The sequence below is a fragment of the Podarcis tiliguerta genome, assembly GCF_965153285.1.
Source record: "Podarcis tiliguerta genome assembly, chromosome: 4".
In the NCBI taxonomy this organism is placed as follows: domain Eukaryota; kingdom Metazoa; phylum Chordata; class Lepidosauria; order Squamata; family Lacertidae; genus Podarcis; species Podarcis tiliguerta.
The window spans coordinates 16370272-16388245 of record NC_139537.1 but is presented as its reverse complement, the minus strand read 5'-3'; the positions used below and the strand labels follow the sequence as shown (position 1 = coordinate 16388245).

At 49.8% G+C, this 17974-nt stretch overlaps 1 protein-coding gene and 3 long non-coding RNA genes across 10 annotated transcripts; all 4 read right to left on the bottom strand.

The window, feature by feature from the left end:
* Positions 1-891: 891 nt before the first annotated feature.
* LOC310676763 lies at positions 892-2869 on the bottom strand. The gene is made up of 2 exons (XR_014510726.1): positions 2672-2869; positions 892-1367 (listed from the first exon to the last, which is right to left on the bottom strand). It is a non-coding gene; the product is annotated as an uncharacterized lncRNA (long non-coding RNA).
* A 1406-nt stretch (positions 2870-4275) lies between these two features.
* On the bottom strand, positions 4276-6944 carry FUT4 (fucosyltransferase 4). The gene has a single exon (XM_083438879.1). The coding sequence runs from the start codon at positions 6428-6430 to the stop codon at positions 5261-5263; it is 1170 nt and encodes a 389-aa protein (XP_083295005.1). The 5' UTR covers positions 6431-6944; the 3' UTR covers positions 4276-5260.
* A 6182-nt stretch (positions 6945-13126) lies between these two features.
* On the bottom strand, positions 13127-15581 carry LOC310676899. 6 transcript variants are annotated; one of them, XR_014510782.1, is made up of 5 exons: positions 14681-15520; positions 14313-14364; positions 14121-14210; positions 13936-14018; positions 13127-13254 (listed from the first exon to the last, which is right to left on the bottom strand). It is a non-coding gene; the product is annotated as an uncharacterized lncRNA (long non-coding RNA). The 6 variants fall into 6 exon arrangements; XR_014510781.1 differs by adding an exon at positions 15528-15581 and having other exon boundaries at positions 14121-15292; XR_014510786.1 differs by having other exon boundaries at positions 14313-15516.
* Positions 15582-15720: 139 nt separating this feature from the next.
* Positions 15721-16640, bottom strand: LOC310676898. Of its 2 annotated transcripts, XR_014510779.1 has the most exons (5): positions 16606-16640; positions 16461-16492; positions 16187-16303; positions 15937-16016; positions 15721-15814 (listed from the first exon to the last, which is right to left on the bottom strand). It is a non-coding gene; the product is annotated as an uncharacterized lncRNA (long non-coding RNA). The 2 variants fall into 2 exon arrangements; XR_014510780.1 differs by lacking the exon at positions 16606-16640 and having other exon boundaries at positions 16461-16568.
* Between the last annotated feature and the right edge of the window lie 1334 nt (positions 16641-17974).

Below are 17974 nucleotides of genomic sequence, written 5' to 3'. Positions count from 1 at the left end.
GTTTAAGCACACAGTCCAGCGGGGGGGGGGGGATTATAGGGTGGGAAACAGGACGTGTGTGGTATGGGTTGTAGAGACAGGGGCTGTGGCTTAAGAATTCCAACAATCAGATAAAGGCAGTGGCGTAGCGTGGGTTGTCAGCACCCGGGGCAAGGCAAGTAATTCCCCCCCCCCCAGATGAGAGAGAGTGAGTGAGCCAGGTAGGGGCAGAGAGCTGCAAGTGCGAGCGCCCCCCCCCCGATGTTGCGCCCGGTGCGGCCGGCCCCCCCTGCACCCCCCACGCTACGCCACTGGATAAAGGGACTGAATTGGAAGGATTTCATGTGCAGCAGGAGCAGGTGGGAACATGGCAACAAACCTTTTATTGGCCCACGATTTCCCTTTTAAACCCACCTTTATGAGGCTGTATTTTCGCCCCCCCCCTCCACTCTTCCCGGTGGAGCTCTCTAACCAAAGTCCTTCTCACTCCAGCTTTCTCTCTTCATTGCACACAGTCCTCATTCACGGATTAAATTTAAGGAGCGACAACGAAAGGAATTTATTAGAAGTCCAAAAATCGAGGGTGAGAACAGGCTTGCTTTTGATAAGGCAGGGGCAATCAAAAGTTGCCGCCACCGGTGTTGAGCAAAGACGGTGGTGCTTCTCTCAGAAGCGGATGCTTAAATAATGCCACCTTCAAACTTTCTGAAGTCTGGTTCCTGAAAAAACCCATCACAGGCCATGACAGCTCAATGAAGCAGTATTCAAGCTGTATGCATTTGACAGAGGAAAGGGGCGTCAGAAAACACCCTTCCCACTCACCGGTTGACTAATAACTAAAAAAAAGACTTCCAAACCCATCGCAAATGTTTAAGCAAAAGGAACAAAAATGAGAGAAAGGGAACACACATCTTAATATGCTTCGTTTAACTTATTTTATTGTCACCTTATCAGAAATAGGTCTGCAAATATAAAAATATCTGTTTTCAAATTGGGATCAGAATGAGAAGCAAATATAAAATTACCTGAGTTACATGCATCAGAAATGCATTTTTTTAAAAAAAATACAGGACCATATAAATTTGTCTCTCAGTTGGTCCAGATAACTGAGACGCCTCACTTGATTTTTTAAATATTTTTTTTAAAAGAACCACTCCCATACTACTTTAAGACATACACGTCAGAAATAAACAAGAGGTCTTCCGAGCAGGTCATTTTGCAAGCAAGTCAGAACAGAAAGAAATAAGGTTTAGTACGTGTTCTACACAAGGACGCCGTACAGCAGAACTCTAGGCACCTAATTATAACCACTTATAATTGCATCTCCTGATGTTGATTGGAATATATACTGATTCAGCAAAGGGAATCTGTGCACATAAGCAGACTTCCTTCAGGTACCAATCTACATTAGAATGCACTTTTCAAGATGAATGCTAGGATGAAGCACTGAGTGTACATCGTGATCCAACTTCCTGATGGCAGATAACATAACCATGACTAAATAGCACCTTCTTTATAGGTGAATGGCTGGCAGAGTCAACGACAACGCGTCACATTGCAACACTTTGTTTTAGCTCTGGCTTATTTATCCTTAATTCGATGTGCCAGGGCGTGGGAATCTTAACAGACTGCACTAAATGCTTAGCCACTGGGATTTTGCGTCTCTTTAACCACTTGGAAAATTGGTCTGCAGCTGGTGAAATTCCTACAGCTGATGCAAAAGGTACTCCCTCACTCCCTCGTGACCTGAATGCATCTCTGGAGAAAATTATACCGGTAGGTCTTTTTAAATCCCATTGATTTCAGTGGAAAGAGATTTAAGCTTTTCCTATTGGAACCAAGCAACTTCCAAGTGATGCATTGAAGTTGGACTTTGCACCAGGTGGTGAAGCAACACTTTATTTTCTCTCTAAATAAATTATGTCTTTGATCTGCTATTATTAAAACATAGCCCAAGTCTAATACGTAGCAATATCGTTTTCATTTCCTTCTGTAAAGGTAAAGGTAGAGGGATCCCTGACCATTAGGTTCAGTCATGACTGACTCTGGGGTTGCGGCGCTCATCTCGCTTTATTGGCCGAGGGAGCCGGCATACAGCTTCCGGGTCATGTGGCCAGCATGACTAAGCCGCTTCTGGCGAACCAGAGCAGTGCACGGAAACGCCGTTTACCTTCCCGCCAGAGCGGTACCTATTTATCTACTTGCACTTTGACGTGCTTTCGAACTGCTAGGTAGGCAGGAGCTGGGACTGAGCAATGGGAGCTCACCCCGTTGCGGGGATTCGAACCGCCGACCTTCTGATCGGCAAGCCCTAGGCTCTGTGGTTTAGACCACAGCGCCACCCACGTCCCTTCTGTACAAACCACAAAAAAGATCATTCAAAACTGTTCATCTTCTGATAAGGACAGGGGTCAGCAAACTTTTTCAGCAGTGGGCCGGTCCACTGTCCCTCAGACCTTGTGGGGGGCCAGACTATATTTATATTTTAGACAGGAGTCTAAAGTAGAATCCAGCAACCAGAGAAAAAGCCCATGCTTCTGAGTCTGGTCACATTTACAATTACTAGCTATCAAGCTTATTGAGAAGGGAAAAGTAAACACACATCTTCAGTTTCTGCTAAAACTGGCAGAAAAGAAGTATTTTGTTATTATGGGGAGTCTGTTGGTGAAGAGGTGGCAATTCTTCACTCGGCCTCTGGCTCCCTGCCTTTAAAAACAAATATATATTCATACTTTTTTCTCTTCTCAGCCCCACAGAACTTTCCCCCTAAAAATCCACATTCTCCATTTGCAGATAGGCAAAGTTCATCATGAATATAAATTGGGAACTTCCCTGACTTGCATAGCACCTGTCAATCACGGTATTTTGAGTTTTGCAGATTAATCATGATACTAAAATAAAAATAAAATAAGTTCTGATCAAGTCAAATTTTCCCCTCTTATGAGAACATGGGGGAAATTACACAAATGCCTGTAAATAAACACAAAACTCCCAACTCAGGCGCCGAAGACATTTTAAATCGTTTCTTCCTGTTTTGGCTCTCTTCATTTTTCTCTCTGGGCACAACTAGTTATTTTTAGTGAAAGAAATACTTTATACTCTAAAGGGCTGGCTGTTTGTTTGTCCTGACACCCACACCTTTTTGTGTGCTTGTGCGTGTGTCTGTATCTGCTGGGATTTCTCTGAGGGTTCACAGAGAAAGGCTTCATTTAGGCTTATTGCTATTAAAACCATCTTTAGGAGTGTGATTCAAGTTTTAACACCTAGGAAAAAAGTTGCCCACGCAGATTTGTCTGTGTGTGTAATAACCACAGCAGCTCAAACACGAATCCATGAAAACACAAACAAGGCTAACAAGTCAGATAGCTGGTTAATCTACCGGTAATTCATTATTGTCAACATATACTGTCAATCAGTATTATTGTCAACATATATTATCAATATATATTGTCAATATATACTATCGATCACTGCCTTCCTGCTCCTTTCTAAAACTGGAGATATATCATGGATTGAACCTGAGATGTTCTGCATGTGAAGTATGTGTTCAGTCACTGAGCTATGCACTCATCTCTCCATACCTGCAGGGCACGGCGGCTCCGCCACCGAACTAAATATGAAGACAGACATGATGCTTGATTTGTAAACCAGCAGATCTACTTTGAAAGCACCCTTCCTTTCAGTACGCCATGTACCTTGCGCTCTCAAGGTCTTTGCGGTAGGAAGAAACAGCTCTACAAGTTTGCAGAAGAAGGCACACTGTGGTGCAATACACTTATTTCAGGGCATTAATATATCTATATATATAATGGATGAACATAGAAACATGAATTTGGCACTTAATATTTTTAAATTCAAAACATAGCCCTCCAAAAAATTGGGAATGGGGGACTGGGAAAGGCTGATGGCTCAGCCAGTGTTTGATTCATAGGTATCGGAAAGTTGAAAAGCCAGGTGATATTTCTGTATTTATGATGTCTGTCTTCACCATAAGAGTGTGCCTGAACACACACATACCACGCCAGCATATTGTAGAAGTAGTGGATAAGCTGATCCCCCCACCCTCAACTTGCCCACTGTTGTTGAACCTATCTCCAAGGAATCTCTCACAAGCTTCTAAGGAATCCGAGTTCCCAGGAACACAAGATGAAAACAAATACTATTGAGCCTGGATAGCTGTAGGTTAGACTGTGGTGCTGATAACACCAAGGTTGCAGGTTCGATCCCCATATAGGACAGCTGCATATTCCTGCATTGAAGGGGCCATAAGCTCCCCATTTCAGGTTGAGGTAAGTACAGTGGAGGCCATCAATCCAAAAGAGCTATCATGGCGGGAAAGGATGGTTACAGAAACAAATATTTAAGTCCTCAGCACAGTGTGCTTGGTCTGTGCAGCATCTATGGATTCAGCTACGGAAGACCACGATGGGATGGATTTAGGTGAACATTGGTTCTGAAGCAGCACTGGGTCTATCAGCACCCAATGATGAGATTTAATTTAGCTGCACTTATAAGACCATCTTTGAAAACCCATGTCAAGGTAAGTTCACGTATTTCAATGTCCTGAATCTGCAATTACCATTTGGTAACAGGTAAGATAGTATCACTGGTCTTCTGTTATGCAATCATTTACCTGCAGTGCATACATGGTGAGATTACATTCTGACATTACCGGGGAATTTAGTCACGATGGTTAGGCTCATGGAACCATCAATCAGCGACCGACCATCGTGGGTCACGGTGAAATGGAAAAGCTTAAAAATATGGGCAGAGCCTGGAGCTGGCAAGTCACCATCCCAAACTGGCTGGCCATGCTCAAAATCAGGCATCATCATGCCACAAGTCCACTTGTGAGAAGTCACCACCTCAAAAACACCCTGCAAAATCACTGTTGAGCTACATGTTTGGCAAAATTATTTGGCAGAGTCCTGGGGCTATTAGTTTTGCAATTCAGGTGTGTGTGTCTAGATAGAGGAATTGCATTTATGGATAACTATAATTAAACAATTATACAGTAGTACATCAGCAAGAACTAAAGTGCTAGCTTTCAAAGTGCTGGGGGAATTACATACGGAATCATTAAAATGCTGTTCTCCTATCTAGACCCAACATCCTTTCCGACTCTCCATGAGGCAAGCAACCCAAACTTGCAAATTTGCCTTTAGACAAAACTCCAAGGATTTCCCTTTTTTTGGTGTAGACCTGTCACCCCAGGCCCTTAACCCGTCACATACTCCCCTTAATTACACCAAGAAGAAACCCCAGCTAACCCCACACCGGGTCAACTCTCAAACCAGTTGGCTAGATTCTGGATGGTCTTGGGTTGCTTGCCCGCAGCCCTGACTGCGTCGCAAACCCTGCAGGCGTGTTCCACCCAGAAGAACATCACCTGCACGTCGTACCGCTTCCTCCAGGCAAAATAACTCCGGTACCGGCTCTTGTTTTTATCTAGGAATTTCAGGTAAAGGGCCAGTTGCCTGGGACTGGCAAAGTCGTCGACATGGATGAAAGAATCGGGGGGGATGAAAAGCTCGTAGTTGGACCTGGCGGGGCCAAGCACGATGGGCACTGCCCAGGATGAGAAGGCGTTCCTCCAGAGCTTCTCAGTGATGTAGTCTGGATGCTGGGAGTTCTCAAAGGCCAAGTAGAACTTGTACTCGGAGACTGTCTTGACCACATTGTTGTCCTTCAGCTTCAGGCCGTGGGCGCCGTAGACGTCGATGGGGAGGTGGTCCTTCAGCTGGTGGAAGTAGCGGACGCGGGCCTGCTTTTCGTTCCAGTTGCTGATGGCCCAGGCCACCAGCTTGGTCTTCCTGGGCATGGAGAGGTGCAGGGCAGGTGTCTGGCTGGGGCAGAGATACCCGTAGGGCACGAAGACGTCCGAGTCCACCTTGTAGGACATGGTCCAGTTGAAGATGCCCGCCAGGTGCCGGAGGCCCTGGGTATTTGAGGGTGACTCCGAGTTCATCCACACCCAGCGCTGCTCAGGGGGCCTAACCCGGGGCAGGTTCCTGAGGCCACTGCTCATGAGGTTCCTGTGGTGGAAGACGACAGCCTGCGCCTCCAGCAGGCGCCCCCGGTCGGTGGTGAGGTTGCAGGCGCGGATGCCGAAGCGGCGCTCGCAGCCGTCGAAGGGCTGGTTGCGCCCGAAGGGCAACCACCACATGAGGACGGTCACCGCCTCGTCGCCCCCGTCGTTGCCGCCGCCCCACACGGGCGGCGGATCCCGCAGGCTGATGGCGGCGTACAAGGCCAGCACGGTGCAGCAGGACAGCCCGGCCGCCAGCAGACGCCGCTTCAGCCCCGGCGCCCCGGGGCAGAAGAAGCCGTGGCACAGCCAGGGCGCAAGGCGCGCAAGCCGGCCTCGCAGCCGACACAACAAGCCCGGCTCCGGAGGCTCCATCGCGGGCCGCCGCCGACCGAGGGGATGAAGAAAGCGCCGAGGGCGCATCGTGGTCCTTTGGCGGCCTTTGCCACCGCCTCCTGCCCGGCCCCGCCTGCCAGGGCGCCGAGTGGCGCATCCCGATGGGTCCCGGGTTGCAGGCCCGCCTTCCCCAGAGGGGCCCGCGGCTCTCCGGCCTCCTCCAAGCCCTGCTTCTAAGCTTCAAGGATCCGAACTCCTTGGAGAGCAGCCGGACAGGACCCGGTTGCTCCTCGCCCCTTTGTTTGTCTGTTTGTTTGTCTATGCCGATTTCCTTGGGGCGGGCAGAGATTCAGCCGCGACAGCTTTCCCCTCCGCCAGCACCGCGGGTGAAGGGATGGCAGAGCTGCACCTGTTGGATTTCTGCCTGCTGTAAGAGGTGGAAGGGGGTGCGAGCCCGCGCAATCGGATGGCTTCTGCTGTGGCGTTGCTCTCTGCCTGCTCGGAGATGCAGTGATTTAGTTGGGAGCTGGAACGGCTTTAGCTGGAGTTGGAACGACGAGGGAGGGAAATGCCCAAAGCTTTAACAGCGCGCTCCTAAACAGAGCGTACTTAGAAGTTAGCTTCTGGTTGAGTTAACCTGCTGCGGTGTTGCAACCCGAAGCACGGAGAGGTGCGACGCAAGTTGTGATCACGATGCAAGAACGAAATGCATGCTGCACATGGGAAACGGGTAAAAGGCGGATCCAGCTGATTTTAAACGGATCCTCATGAATTCATATGATTTTTTTTCATTCAAATTAAATAAAACTGCCATGATACTGTAGACCATGTCTTAGTCTGTAGGCTGCATCAAAAAAATCACGCTCCCACTGTTTCGTGGGGCAATGGCGCAAAAGCATGGTTAAAAAACACGGATCCTCATGATTTTTGCACTAGATCAGCCCGAAGTCACCATCAGATCAAACATCATGGCCATGGGCACAGCATGCACCACAAAAATCACAGATCCATGGCTTCCTGGCGACACCGTGGCCCTAAAACGTAGTTTTGAAGCATAGATCCTCATGGATCCTCACACTTTTTGCATTGGACCAACCCTAACTCACTGTCAAATCACACATCATAGCCAGGGGCACAGCCTGCACCACAAAACACTCGGATCCACGGCTTCCTGGTAATAAAGGTAAAGGTAAAGGTACCCCTGACCATTAGGACCAGTCATGACCAACTCTGGGGTTGTGGTGTTCATCTCACTTTATTGGCCGAGGGAGCCGGCATACAGCTTCTGGGTCATGTGGCCGGCATGACAAAGCCGCTTCTGGCAAACCAGAGCAGCGCACAGAAACGTCGTTTACCTTCCCGCCGGAGTGGTACCTATTTATCTACTTGCACTTTGACATGCTTTCGAACTGCTAGGTTGGCAGGAGCAGGGACCAAACTGCTGACTACACTTTTTGCATTGGGCCACCCCTAACTCACCGTCAAATCACACATTATGTCCAGGGACACAGCCTGCACCACAAAAAACTCGGATCCACGGCTCCCTGGAAACTCCATGGCCCAAAAACATGGTTCTGAAGCACGGTTCCCCATGGATCCTCATGCTTTTTGTCTCTACTTTCCAGGAAGAGTCCTGCATTTACAGAAGCCATTCTGGTTTCTGATTTGATCCCGGAAAGTCCTGCTTTTCCTTAGGACACCCCTATTTCCATCGGAGAAATGTTGGAGGGTGTGGTATGATGTTCCTGAGACAAATGTTGTGAGGGCATGGAGTCATGCGATCTTGATTCTGATCTAGAATCTGGTGAGGATTCTAGAGTTGCTTCTGTAGTGCTAGGATGGGGAATCTATGGCCCTCTGGATCTAGATCTTGTTCTACTCCCAATTCACCATGCTTCATGGAAAGCGATTCACAAATGAAATGAATTAATAAAGAATAGCACCCACCCCAGACCATTAGCTCTGCTGGCTGGGGCTGACGGGGGTTTATAGTCTTAACATCTGGATGCTGCAGGTTCCGTGTCTGGGCTGGGTGATCTGTATCTCTCCAGATATTACTGCACCAAAACCCCCAGCAGCTTCTTTTGGACTTACTTGCTTGGTTGCCTTAAGAGAATGGTCTTTTGTCAGTTGATTTTGAGTGTTGATTCAATATCTGTGTAAAGAAGGTTCCTATGGCTGACATGCCCTTTAAATGAAGGACTTCATTAGCTTTTGGATGATCTCTTCTAGTACTTTGCAATGGCCGAGGAGTTGTGCACCGTGGCCGGCAAGCAAGCCAAGAGGCTGCAGAGCAGCTGCAGCAACATAGAGGACGGAGCAGAAGAAGTTGGAAAGCAGGAGGAAAACGGGCATGAAACGAAACGGTTCAAGACCAGTGGAGAGGAGGTGGAGGATGGGGTGAAGAGGTTCCCCAAAAGGAAGGTTGTGCTGCTGATGGCATATTCAGGGAAAGGCTATCATGGGATGCACATAATAGGCAGAATATGTGGTCCTGGTCCACAGCATCTTAAAAAGTAGAGACATCACCTTGCCAACAAAGGTCCGTATAGTAGTAAAAGCTATGGTTTTCCCAGTAGTGATGTATGGAAGTGAGAGCTGGACCACAAAGAAGGCTGATCGCCGAAGAATGGATGCTTTTGAATTCTGGTGCTGGAGGAGACTCTTGAGAGTCCCATGGACTGCAGGAAGATCAAACCTATCCATTCTGAAGGAAATCAGCCCCGAGTGCTCACTGGAAGGACAGATCCTGAAGCTGAGGCTCCAATACTTTGGCCACCTCATGAGAAGAGAAGACTCCCTGGAAAAGACCCTGATGTTGGGAAAGATGGAGGGCACAAGAAGAAGGGGACGACAGAGGACAAGATGGTTGGACAGTGTCTGCGGGAGGCAGTGGAAGACAGGAGTGCCTGGCGTGCTCTGGTCCAGGGGGTCACGAAGAGTCGGACATGACTAAACGACTAAACAACAACAACAACAACAGTTCCAGAAAAGCTTTTGCCTCCCCCCTTAATTTTTAGAAATTGAGCTTTGCGCATACTTCCTCTCCCAGGGAAGACGCCATCCTTTCTCCCCTGCACCCCAGTCAAATTAGGACATGGGATCACCGCCCTGTTCTGGGAACTTGCAGTTTGATTGCTTCATTAAACTGCATCGGTAAACGGTGGATATAGACTGCTGAGGTGGCTTGGGATGTGGGTGGCTGAGTGGGAAAGAGGTGGGGGGGGGGATGTAGGCAAGCACACTGGTACAAGAAGTTGCAGGGCCGAGCTGTGCTGCAAACACATGTACCCCTGGAAAACATAAGGAGAGATTGCTGGATTAGGCCAATGGTCCAACTAATCCAGCATTCCTAGTGTCACAGTGGTTACTCAGATCATGGAATCAAAGAGTTGAAAGGGACCCCCAACTGTCATCTAGTCTAACCCCCTGCAATGCAGGAATCCTGCTCACAGCCATCCCTAAAGGCAAAGGGACCCCTGACAGTTAAGTCCAGTCATGAATGACTCTGGGGTTGCGGCACTCATCTTGCTTTACAGGCTGAGGTAGCAGGTGTTTGTTCCTGGAAAAGACCCTGATGTTGGGAAAGATGGAGGGCACAAGGAGAAGGGGACGACAGAGGACGAGATGGTTGGACAGTGTTCTCGAAGCTACCAGCATGAGTTTGGCCAAACTGCGGGAGGCAGTGGAAGACAGAAGTGCCTGGCGTGCTCTGGTCCATGGGGTCACGAAGAGTCAGACACGACTAAACAACTAAACAACAACCACGTGGTCCTGGTCTAATGATAGGTGAGAACAGTGAACAGACCCTCCGTAGTTCTACACTTGAGGGCTTCAGCAGCAAAATGGATTTCAAAAATGTGTATTTTCAACTGTGTTGCAGGTGTTTCTAAATTGATTGTGGACGTTTCCTCCCACTTCTGGTGAGCCAGGGCGGCTCAGCAACACAACTGGTTGTCTCCAGTGGAGGCGAGCTCCTCTTTCTCCTTCATGGAACCGCCATCCCTCCAGGCGATGAGAGTCAGAGTCCAACCCTGGCAGTCATGTCCAAAGTCTCTTTTGCGGGCCTAATCCTCAGCTTCAATCCTGAAAAAAACTCCACAACTTCAATCCTAAAAAAGGTCAACAACTTTGGTTTTTGCTTGGTCAGCCCTCACAGCCCTTCACTTCATCAAATCTGGCCCTCTTTGAAAATTGTTAGGGATTCTCTGAAAGAAGAAGAAGAAGAGGAAGAGTTTGGATTTGATATCCCACTTTATCACTACCCTAGGGAGTCTCAAAGTGGCTAACATTCTCCTTTCCCTTCCTCCCCCACAACAAACACTCTGTGAGGTGAGTGGGGCTGAGAGACTTCAAAGAAGTGTGACTGGCCCAAGGTCACCCAGCAGCTGCATGTGGAGGAGCGGGGACGCGAACCTGGTTCCCCAGATTACGAGTCTACCGCTCTTAACCACTACACCACACTGGCTCTCAGCTTCCCCTCAATCCATGAACGTGGCTCGTTTCCCTCCCATTCTGCATCCTGCAGCAGACAACTCTGATGGGTTCTAGTTCTGTTTCTTTTTCCTGTCGCCAGATCTAGCCTCACCAAGGCCTCTCTAGAGAAGAGTGTTAAAAGCAAGGAGGTCCATTCTGTATGTGTGATGGGAAGGTAAGCTGGATTCCAGGGTAGGAAGAGGAATCTGACCTGGAAAGGATCAGGGGAAGATTGGGTCAGGGAGGACCAGGAAGGGAAGGAGTCAGGAAGGAAGGAAACCCCACTCCCATGGGATCAAGAGCTTCAAAGCAGACCAGCCTCCCTCAGAAACAAGGCTCCCAGGGATCATTCTGCATCCTTGTGGGCAGTTCTTTTTTCTAAAAATATGTTTAGTGGTACTCTCCTTTTCCTACTCATATTGAAATACTGCCCCTCAATGAGGCCAAAATTAGATTCACAAAATGTTTAGGGGTGTGCGTCCCCCCAGAAAAAAGCACTGCTTGTTGGACAAGGACAGTGTTCGCCTTCACTTTGTCCTGGTAAATTGGACTGAACTGAGGAGACAGGCTAACTTTTCAAAGAAAAATGAGAAATTCCTTGCTAGAAAGAAAGGGGTGGGTGGGACTTGTGCCCCTTCCTTTGCCTTCTCCCACCAACCCTGTGATCACCGTGTTTGTGTGTGTGTGTGTGTGTGCGCGCGTGCGCATGCATGCACACATACATTCAACCTCAATAAAGCCAGGCAGTCCCCAATGAATAAAGTGCTGACTGGCCACTGGCCACCTACCTCAGTGGGTGCTTGGATCTCACAGTATCACTCACACTAAGCAGACCAAACTGCTATATCAGGCAAAAAGAAAGGAACAAACCCTCTTGCACCCAGCAAGCTGGAACATCAGGACCCTGTGTTCTGGCTTCCTGCAGGTCAGCAACTCACGGAAGATGAACATCATTGACATGAGCTGAAAACACGCAACATTGACATTGCTGCTCTACAGGGGACAAGACTTGCTTCGAATGGCAGCCTCAGAGAGAACAACACCCTTTGTGGCAAGGAGGGCATCCCGAAGATTCACGGCATAAGATTTTTGCAGCGAGGGACTCCCTTCTGTCTGTGATAGAACTGCCAGCTGAGGGCTCAGAATGCTTGCCTTCTCTCCATCTCTCAACTACCTCCATTCCGGTTAACATATTGAGTACATTCTGAGTGTGCTCTGATATGCAGATCAAGAACAAGTTCTGCAAGGAACTAGACCAGCATGTCAGCAGCCTTCTCGGTAGTGGCGCCTGCACTGTGGAACACCTTCCCAGCAGATTTCAAAGAAATAAACAACTCTCTCACTTTTAGAAGACATCTGAAGGCAGCCCTGTCTGAAATTTTATTCTGTTTTTAGTGTTCTGCTGGGAGCTGCCCAGAGTGGCTGGGGAAACCCAACCAGATGGGCGGGGTATAAATAATAAAATTGTTATTACTATTACTATTACTATTCCTGCTGGGAGACTTCATCACAGCTGGGATCGGGAGCGTGAACAAGAATGGACAAAGTCTACCTGAAATGTGCTCATACCACAGCCTCAGCGTCACGAACATGGTGTGCTCTACCAAGGCAAAACACTCAGTTTCCTGGAGACATCTTAGATCTCATCTTAGATCTGGCACCAGCTAGGCTGGATTGTCACCAGGCGATTGCACTGAACTGTGTTAATGCCACACGGAGCTACCACAGCACTGACTGCAACACGGTCACACCCTGAAGCCAATCTAAGGTTCTGCACTTTGGCAGGAAGAACCAGCTGCACCAATATAAGATGAGGGACACTGGTTTGCTGGTAGGGAAAAGGATATAGGGATCTTAGTGGACCACAAGCTTAACATGATCAACCTGAGAGTGACGCAGCAGCAGCAAAAAATGCTAATGCTATTTCAGGCTGCAACAACAAAAGTGTCCAATGGAAGACAATAGGTAAAGGTAAAGGGACCCCTGACCACTAGGTCCAGTCATGACCGACTCATGACCGACTCAGGGGTTGCGGCGCTCATCTCGCTTTATTGGCCAAGGGAGCTGGCGTACAGCTTCTGGGTCATGTGGCCAGCATGACGAAGCCTCTTCTGGCGAACCAGAGCAGCGCAAGGAAACGCCGTTTACCTTCTCCCTGGAGTGCTACCTATTTATCTACTTGCAATTTGACGTGCTTTCGAACTGCTAGGTTGGCAGGAGCAGGGACCGATCTGATCGGCAAGCCCTAGGCTCTGTGATTTAACCCACAGCGCCACCCGCGTCCCGGAAGACAATAACACAATGAAATTGAAAACAGTAAGAATTTATTGAGCATTTATTCAAAATCCATTAAAAAATATTTATTTTTATTCCATTCTCTTCCAGTTCTTTTTCTTCTTGGCATGTGGAGTTACACAGGGAGAAGATCCTATATCCTAAGGAACGGAAAAACCCAAAATTCCGTGAAATCTTTTGGGGCAAAATAATGTTAACAATTTTCAGATCTCTCTCTCTGTCCCCTCCCCTGCCCTGTCTTTTGCCAAAACGAAGGGGTCAGCCCTGTGCCCAGATCCGCGCCCCCCCCTTGGCCTCCCTGATGTGGTACAGAGGAAAGAAGAGCAAGGCGTAAGGCACCAGCTTGGCTGCAGGAGTTGCCAGAAGGAGGCCTACAAAACGCCACCCAACCATCTTAGGGACTTCACTCTGCATCTGTCTAGGGTTTACTCTGGAGCCTTTTCTTCTCATGAAGCCATCCCATGAGGCAGCAGAGGTTTAGAATCAGAGTTCTCCTCGATGGGCTCCCTTCTGGGGGGATGAGCTCCATCAGCCCCTCTACAGCACGTGCAAAAACAGCTTCCTCTGGATCTCGCCCGCTCCATCTGCCGGAGCCTGTCTTCTGACACAGGGGAAAGTCCCTCACTCACCGAGGGTTTGAGACCCATTGGCTCCCCTCCCCTGGTTCCTCAGCCTCTTCTCCCTCTGACTGCTCCTCCCTGGGCTCTGCGACATCTTCCCTTCCTGGTCCCTGCTTCCTCCCACCATTCCTCTGTGCCCAACCAGTCCATGACATCGTTCCACCCCTTGGCCTGTGTCCCCACAAGGCAGCTTCCCCCTACCTGATCTGGTCCCACAGCCACTGCTTCCCTTCCGCCGACATGAAAAGATGGAGAAGGAGGTCTTGCTGGCATCGATCTGTCACCTGCAAGAGAAAAAAGGTAAGCAGGATGCCTGGAGTGTCTGCTTCTCTCACAGATGAAACAGGGCATCTCTAACTACAGATGGGCTTTTGAGAAAGTCTTACCTGCTGAGTGCATTTGGATGTTGGCCTCTCTCTGGCGTCCAGTGGAGCCCGAGGTCCACGCTACCTATAAATCCTCAATGATGATGTCATCTGGATGGAAGAGAATGAGAATGAGAAGAGAATGAAAATGAAAATGAGATTTTCCCATAGGCCTTTAGTCAAAGGTCGCTGTCTCCAAGGTGTGGGGCTTACCTTCTTTCGGCTTCAGGCGGAAGCAAGCCAGCTCCGGGCAAACTACTGTCATCTGCAGAGGAAAGAAAAATTGGGGTCAGATGGAAGCAAGAGAGCACAGAAGCAGCGCCAAGTCAGGAAGGATGGGTCTCCCCTCTGTCTTGGGCCCAATCCCTTGTTCCAGAGGACCTCCCTGGGCCCTGCAGCCTCCTGGGCAGCGGTGGAAGGGCAGCAGCAAGAAAGGGGGCAGGAAAAGCCTCTGGCCTCATCCTGGCCCCCAGGGACACACCACGCATCATCTGCGCTAAAGATCACTTGGGGATGTGATCTTGGGGGGGGTGGGGGTGGAAGTAACCAAAGAAATGACTAGAAGAAGGCAAGGTACTTACTCTGAGGTTGGGGTATTTCCGGGTGTGGCGTTTGCCTCCTAGGATGGGTCAAGGAAAGGGTTAAAATGGGTGTGATGTGATTGGCCAGTGAGAATGCAAGGGGGGATAGAGTGGGAGGTTTTGAAAGTCAGTTGAGGTGTGGGAGTTGGCAGTTGAGGTTTGTCAGTTGGGAGTTGAGCCTTGGGTGTTGGAGAAGGAAGAGGGAGGATTAGGTGTGGGTTGGTAGAGTTGTATTGTGAGAGAGTGAGAGGAATTGTTAGGTTGAGTCAGATAGACAGTGGGGAATAATTCAGTTTGGAGTTGCTAGGAACTAAGATTAGGAATCTGACAAGAGAAAAATAAACTGCAACCATACGCTTGTTCCTGCATTTAAAAATAAACTTGATTATTTGTTTATGTTAACAACTGTCTGGACTCCGTGTGTCCCCGTGAGAAGCAGGGTGGTGGCAGCGAAGAAAGCTATCACAGTGGTGGCACAGGGTCAATAGACCGTGAAACGTCCGGGGGCCCTGTGTGATCGCCACACCGGTCAACGGCCAGCAGCAAGAAAATGCTGCTGGCCGCTAGTTCTTGAGTCTCCCCACTTTCCCCCAGGGCGTATCCTCGGAGGTCCTGCAGGAGGAAAGAGCGTCTCAGAGTCAGGGGCCAGTCTGGGCCAAAGCGGCCCCCACTGCCCCCACCACGGAGTCCCTGGCACTTCTGGACCATGAGGGTTTGCCAGCTTTGGTCTTGGACCAAATTGGGGGCCAAACAGGCTCTGTGCCCCGGAAATGGGGCAGTCCATTGGGTAAGGGACAGGGGGGAGGGACAACCCTAAGACCACCCCTGATGCCATCGGGACACTTACGCTGAGAAGGTGGAGGAGGGTGCCAGGGTTGAGGGGCTTCCATAAGGAGACCCCAGCAGGAGGAAGGAAGTGCCCCTTCAGTTCCTGCGGGAAAAGAGAGACAAGTTTGAATGCTGGGTTGGATTCTGCAAGTGTGTGACGAAGAAGAAGAAAGAGCCATGAAGGGAAGTCAAAACCAAGGACATACTTCTTCTCTCTCTTCCTCCTCGGCACCTTTCAGCACGGCTTCCAACGTCCTGTGCAAGATGGCACTGATCATATTGCAGCTGAATTTGGGCCTCATGGTGCTGCAGAGATGAAAGGGAGAGGGTTAGAGTCTCCCTTGCCCCCTTCTCCTTCCCGCCTGCTCTTTCCCCCTGGAGTTCTGCCCCCCACCCACAACCCCATCCACGCCAAAGACTCCACTCACCTGAGCTGGAGGAGGGCCCCCAAGGCAAGGGCCAGGGTCAGGAGGCGATCCCTGAAGTGCTCCAAGGGCCCCAAGATGTCCTGGAAGAGAACAGAGGAGGAAAATCAGCTCCGATCCCAAACACCAGGCTTGGCTTTGCAGGGGAATGGCAACCCCACACCCTAAGCCGGCAGAGTTCTCCTCCCCACAGATGCACAGCCCCTTCCCCCCACCTCCCCGTGCGGGGTCCCCCACACCCCCCATCACTCACCAGAATGGCTTGGGCCGTCTCCTGCTTGGAGTACTTCAGGGATCAGAGCCCCCTGAGCTCAGCTGCCTGGCAGCTCTGGATGACTCCCAGGAGGTAGAGCTGTTCATCCTCCAGCAGCTGAAATGCAAAAGTCTGACTGTCAGTTCCTCGTGAGGGAAGGGCTTCTCTGCATCTGAGAGTGCAGAGGGGGGGGCAGAGAGCCCGGGGGACAGCGGGGGGGGGGGGGGCAGGTCTGAGGGATCCAGTCCCTGCTCTTGTTTTCTCCAATACTCACCCCTGGGGCTGGGATGCGGAACCGCAGCAGAACTGCAAACAGAAGGACATGGGAAGAGGTGAGTCCTCTTTCGCATCCTTGGACTAGTTGCCCCCATGCCCATTCCTGCCCTCCTCTGTCCAAAAAAGAAGGGCCACTGGCTCACCTGGCGCCTTGGGCTGGTCTGGGTCTTGCTGGGGGCCACGCCTTAAGCACCTGATCCTAGAAGAGATGAGCAGAGAGAGAGACTCAGATGCCGGCAGCCCCAATTCTTGAGGGGGGTTTGTGTATGAGGAGGGGTGTCTGGAGAAAACAGTGAACTACTGCCGAATTGGCAGAACAGAAATACATATGTGGAGCCTAATCGATCCTTGCCGGCCCATCATGACCAATTCCTTCCATCTCTCTGCAGTTCAGTGACCTGAAGGGGCATCATCAGAACCTGAAAGAGGCAGCCCAGAGCATGAAGGGCTGGCAGGGAGAGAAAGGAGGTCCCAAGTGCTCTGGGTTCAAGAGCTACGGCCATGTCAGGACCCAGAGAGCCTGGTCCCCTCATTCATGCAGTCAAGCAGTGTATAAATTTCATGAAGCAAATGAAATGAATAGGGAGAGGGGAGAGCTTTGGGTCATTCTTAACATGGTTACCGGATTTTTTTGGAAAGGGTGGCGGGGGTTTCCCCCTCCAGCAGGCACCATACCCCCCTCCAACTGTACCCCAAATCAACACCTTCACTTCTGCAAATTTTCCCACAAAACACATCCTGACACAATCCTTTCCTTTTTCTATCCCAAAGGCTCCCATAAATAAGGGAAGAACATTTGCCCTAATGAAGACTGAGCCTTTCACTCGCAAGGCGCTCAACCAATCCGCTCAGACTATCCAAAGAACTGTCCAAGAGCAACCAGTGAGCACTATGAAACAGCACCCTCTAGAACAAAGCACTGAGGGCACAAGGAGAAGGGGACGACAGAGGACGAGGTGGTTGGACAGTGAGTTTTCTCGATGCTACCAACATGAGTTGGACCAAACTGCAGGAGGCAGTGGAAGACAGGAGGGCCTGGCGTGCTCTGGTCCATGGGGTCACAAAGAGTCGGACACGACTAAGCGACTAAACAACAACAACAACAGAACAAAGCACACAGGCACTGCAGCTGCCGACCAGCCATAGCCTCTGCTCCACAAGTAGGAATTCCCACTGGGAAAAGGGGAAAGTCAGAACCAGCCATGAAAACCATTCTTGGTCCATTGAAACTTTTAAGTTTCAGTCTAGGCTCTTGCACTATCAACCCAGCTGTACGCTTGTGAAACATGGACCACTTATAAACGCCATCTCCAACTCCTTGAAAGATTCCATCAATGGTGTCTCTGAAAATTTTTTACACATCACTTAGGAAGACAGGCAAACTAATGCCAGTGTACTGGAAGAAGCAAAGATCACCAGTGTGGAAGCAATGATTCTTCAACACCAACTTCGTTGGACTGGTCATGTCCAATGGCTGGGAAACACTGGCCTGCGAGGGCTCCAATAGAAGAA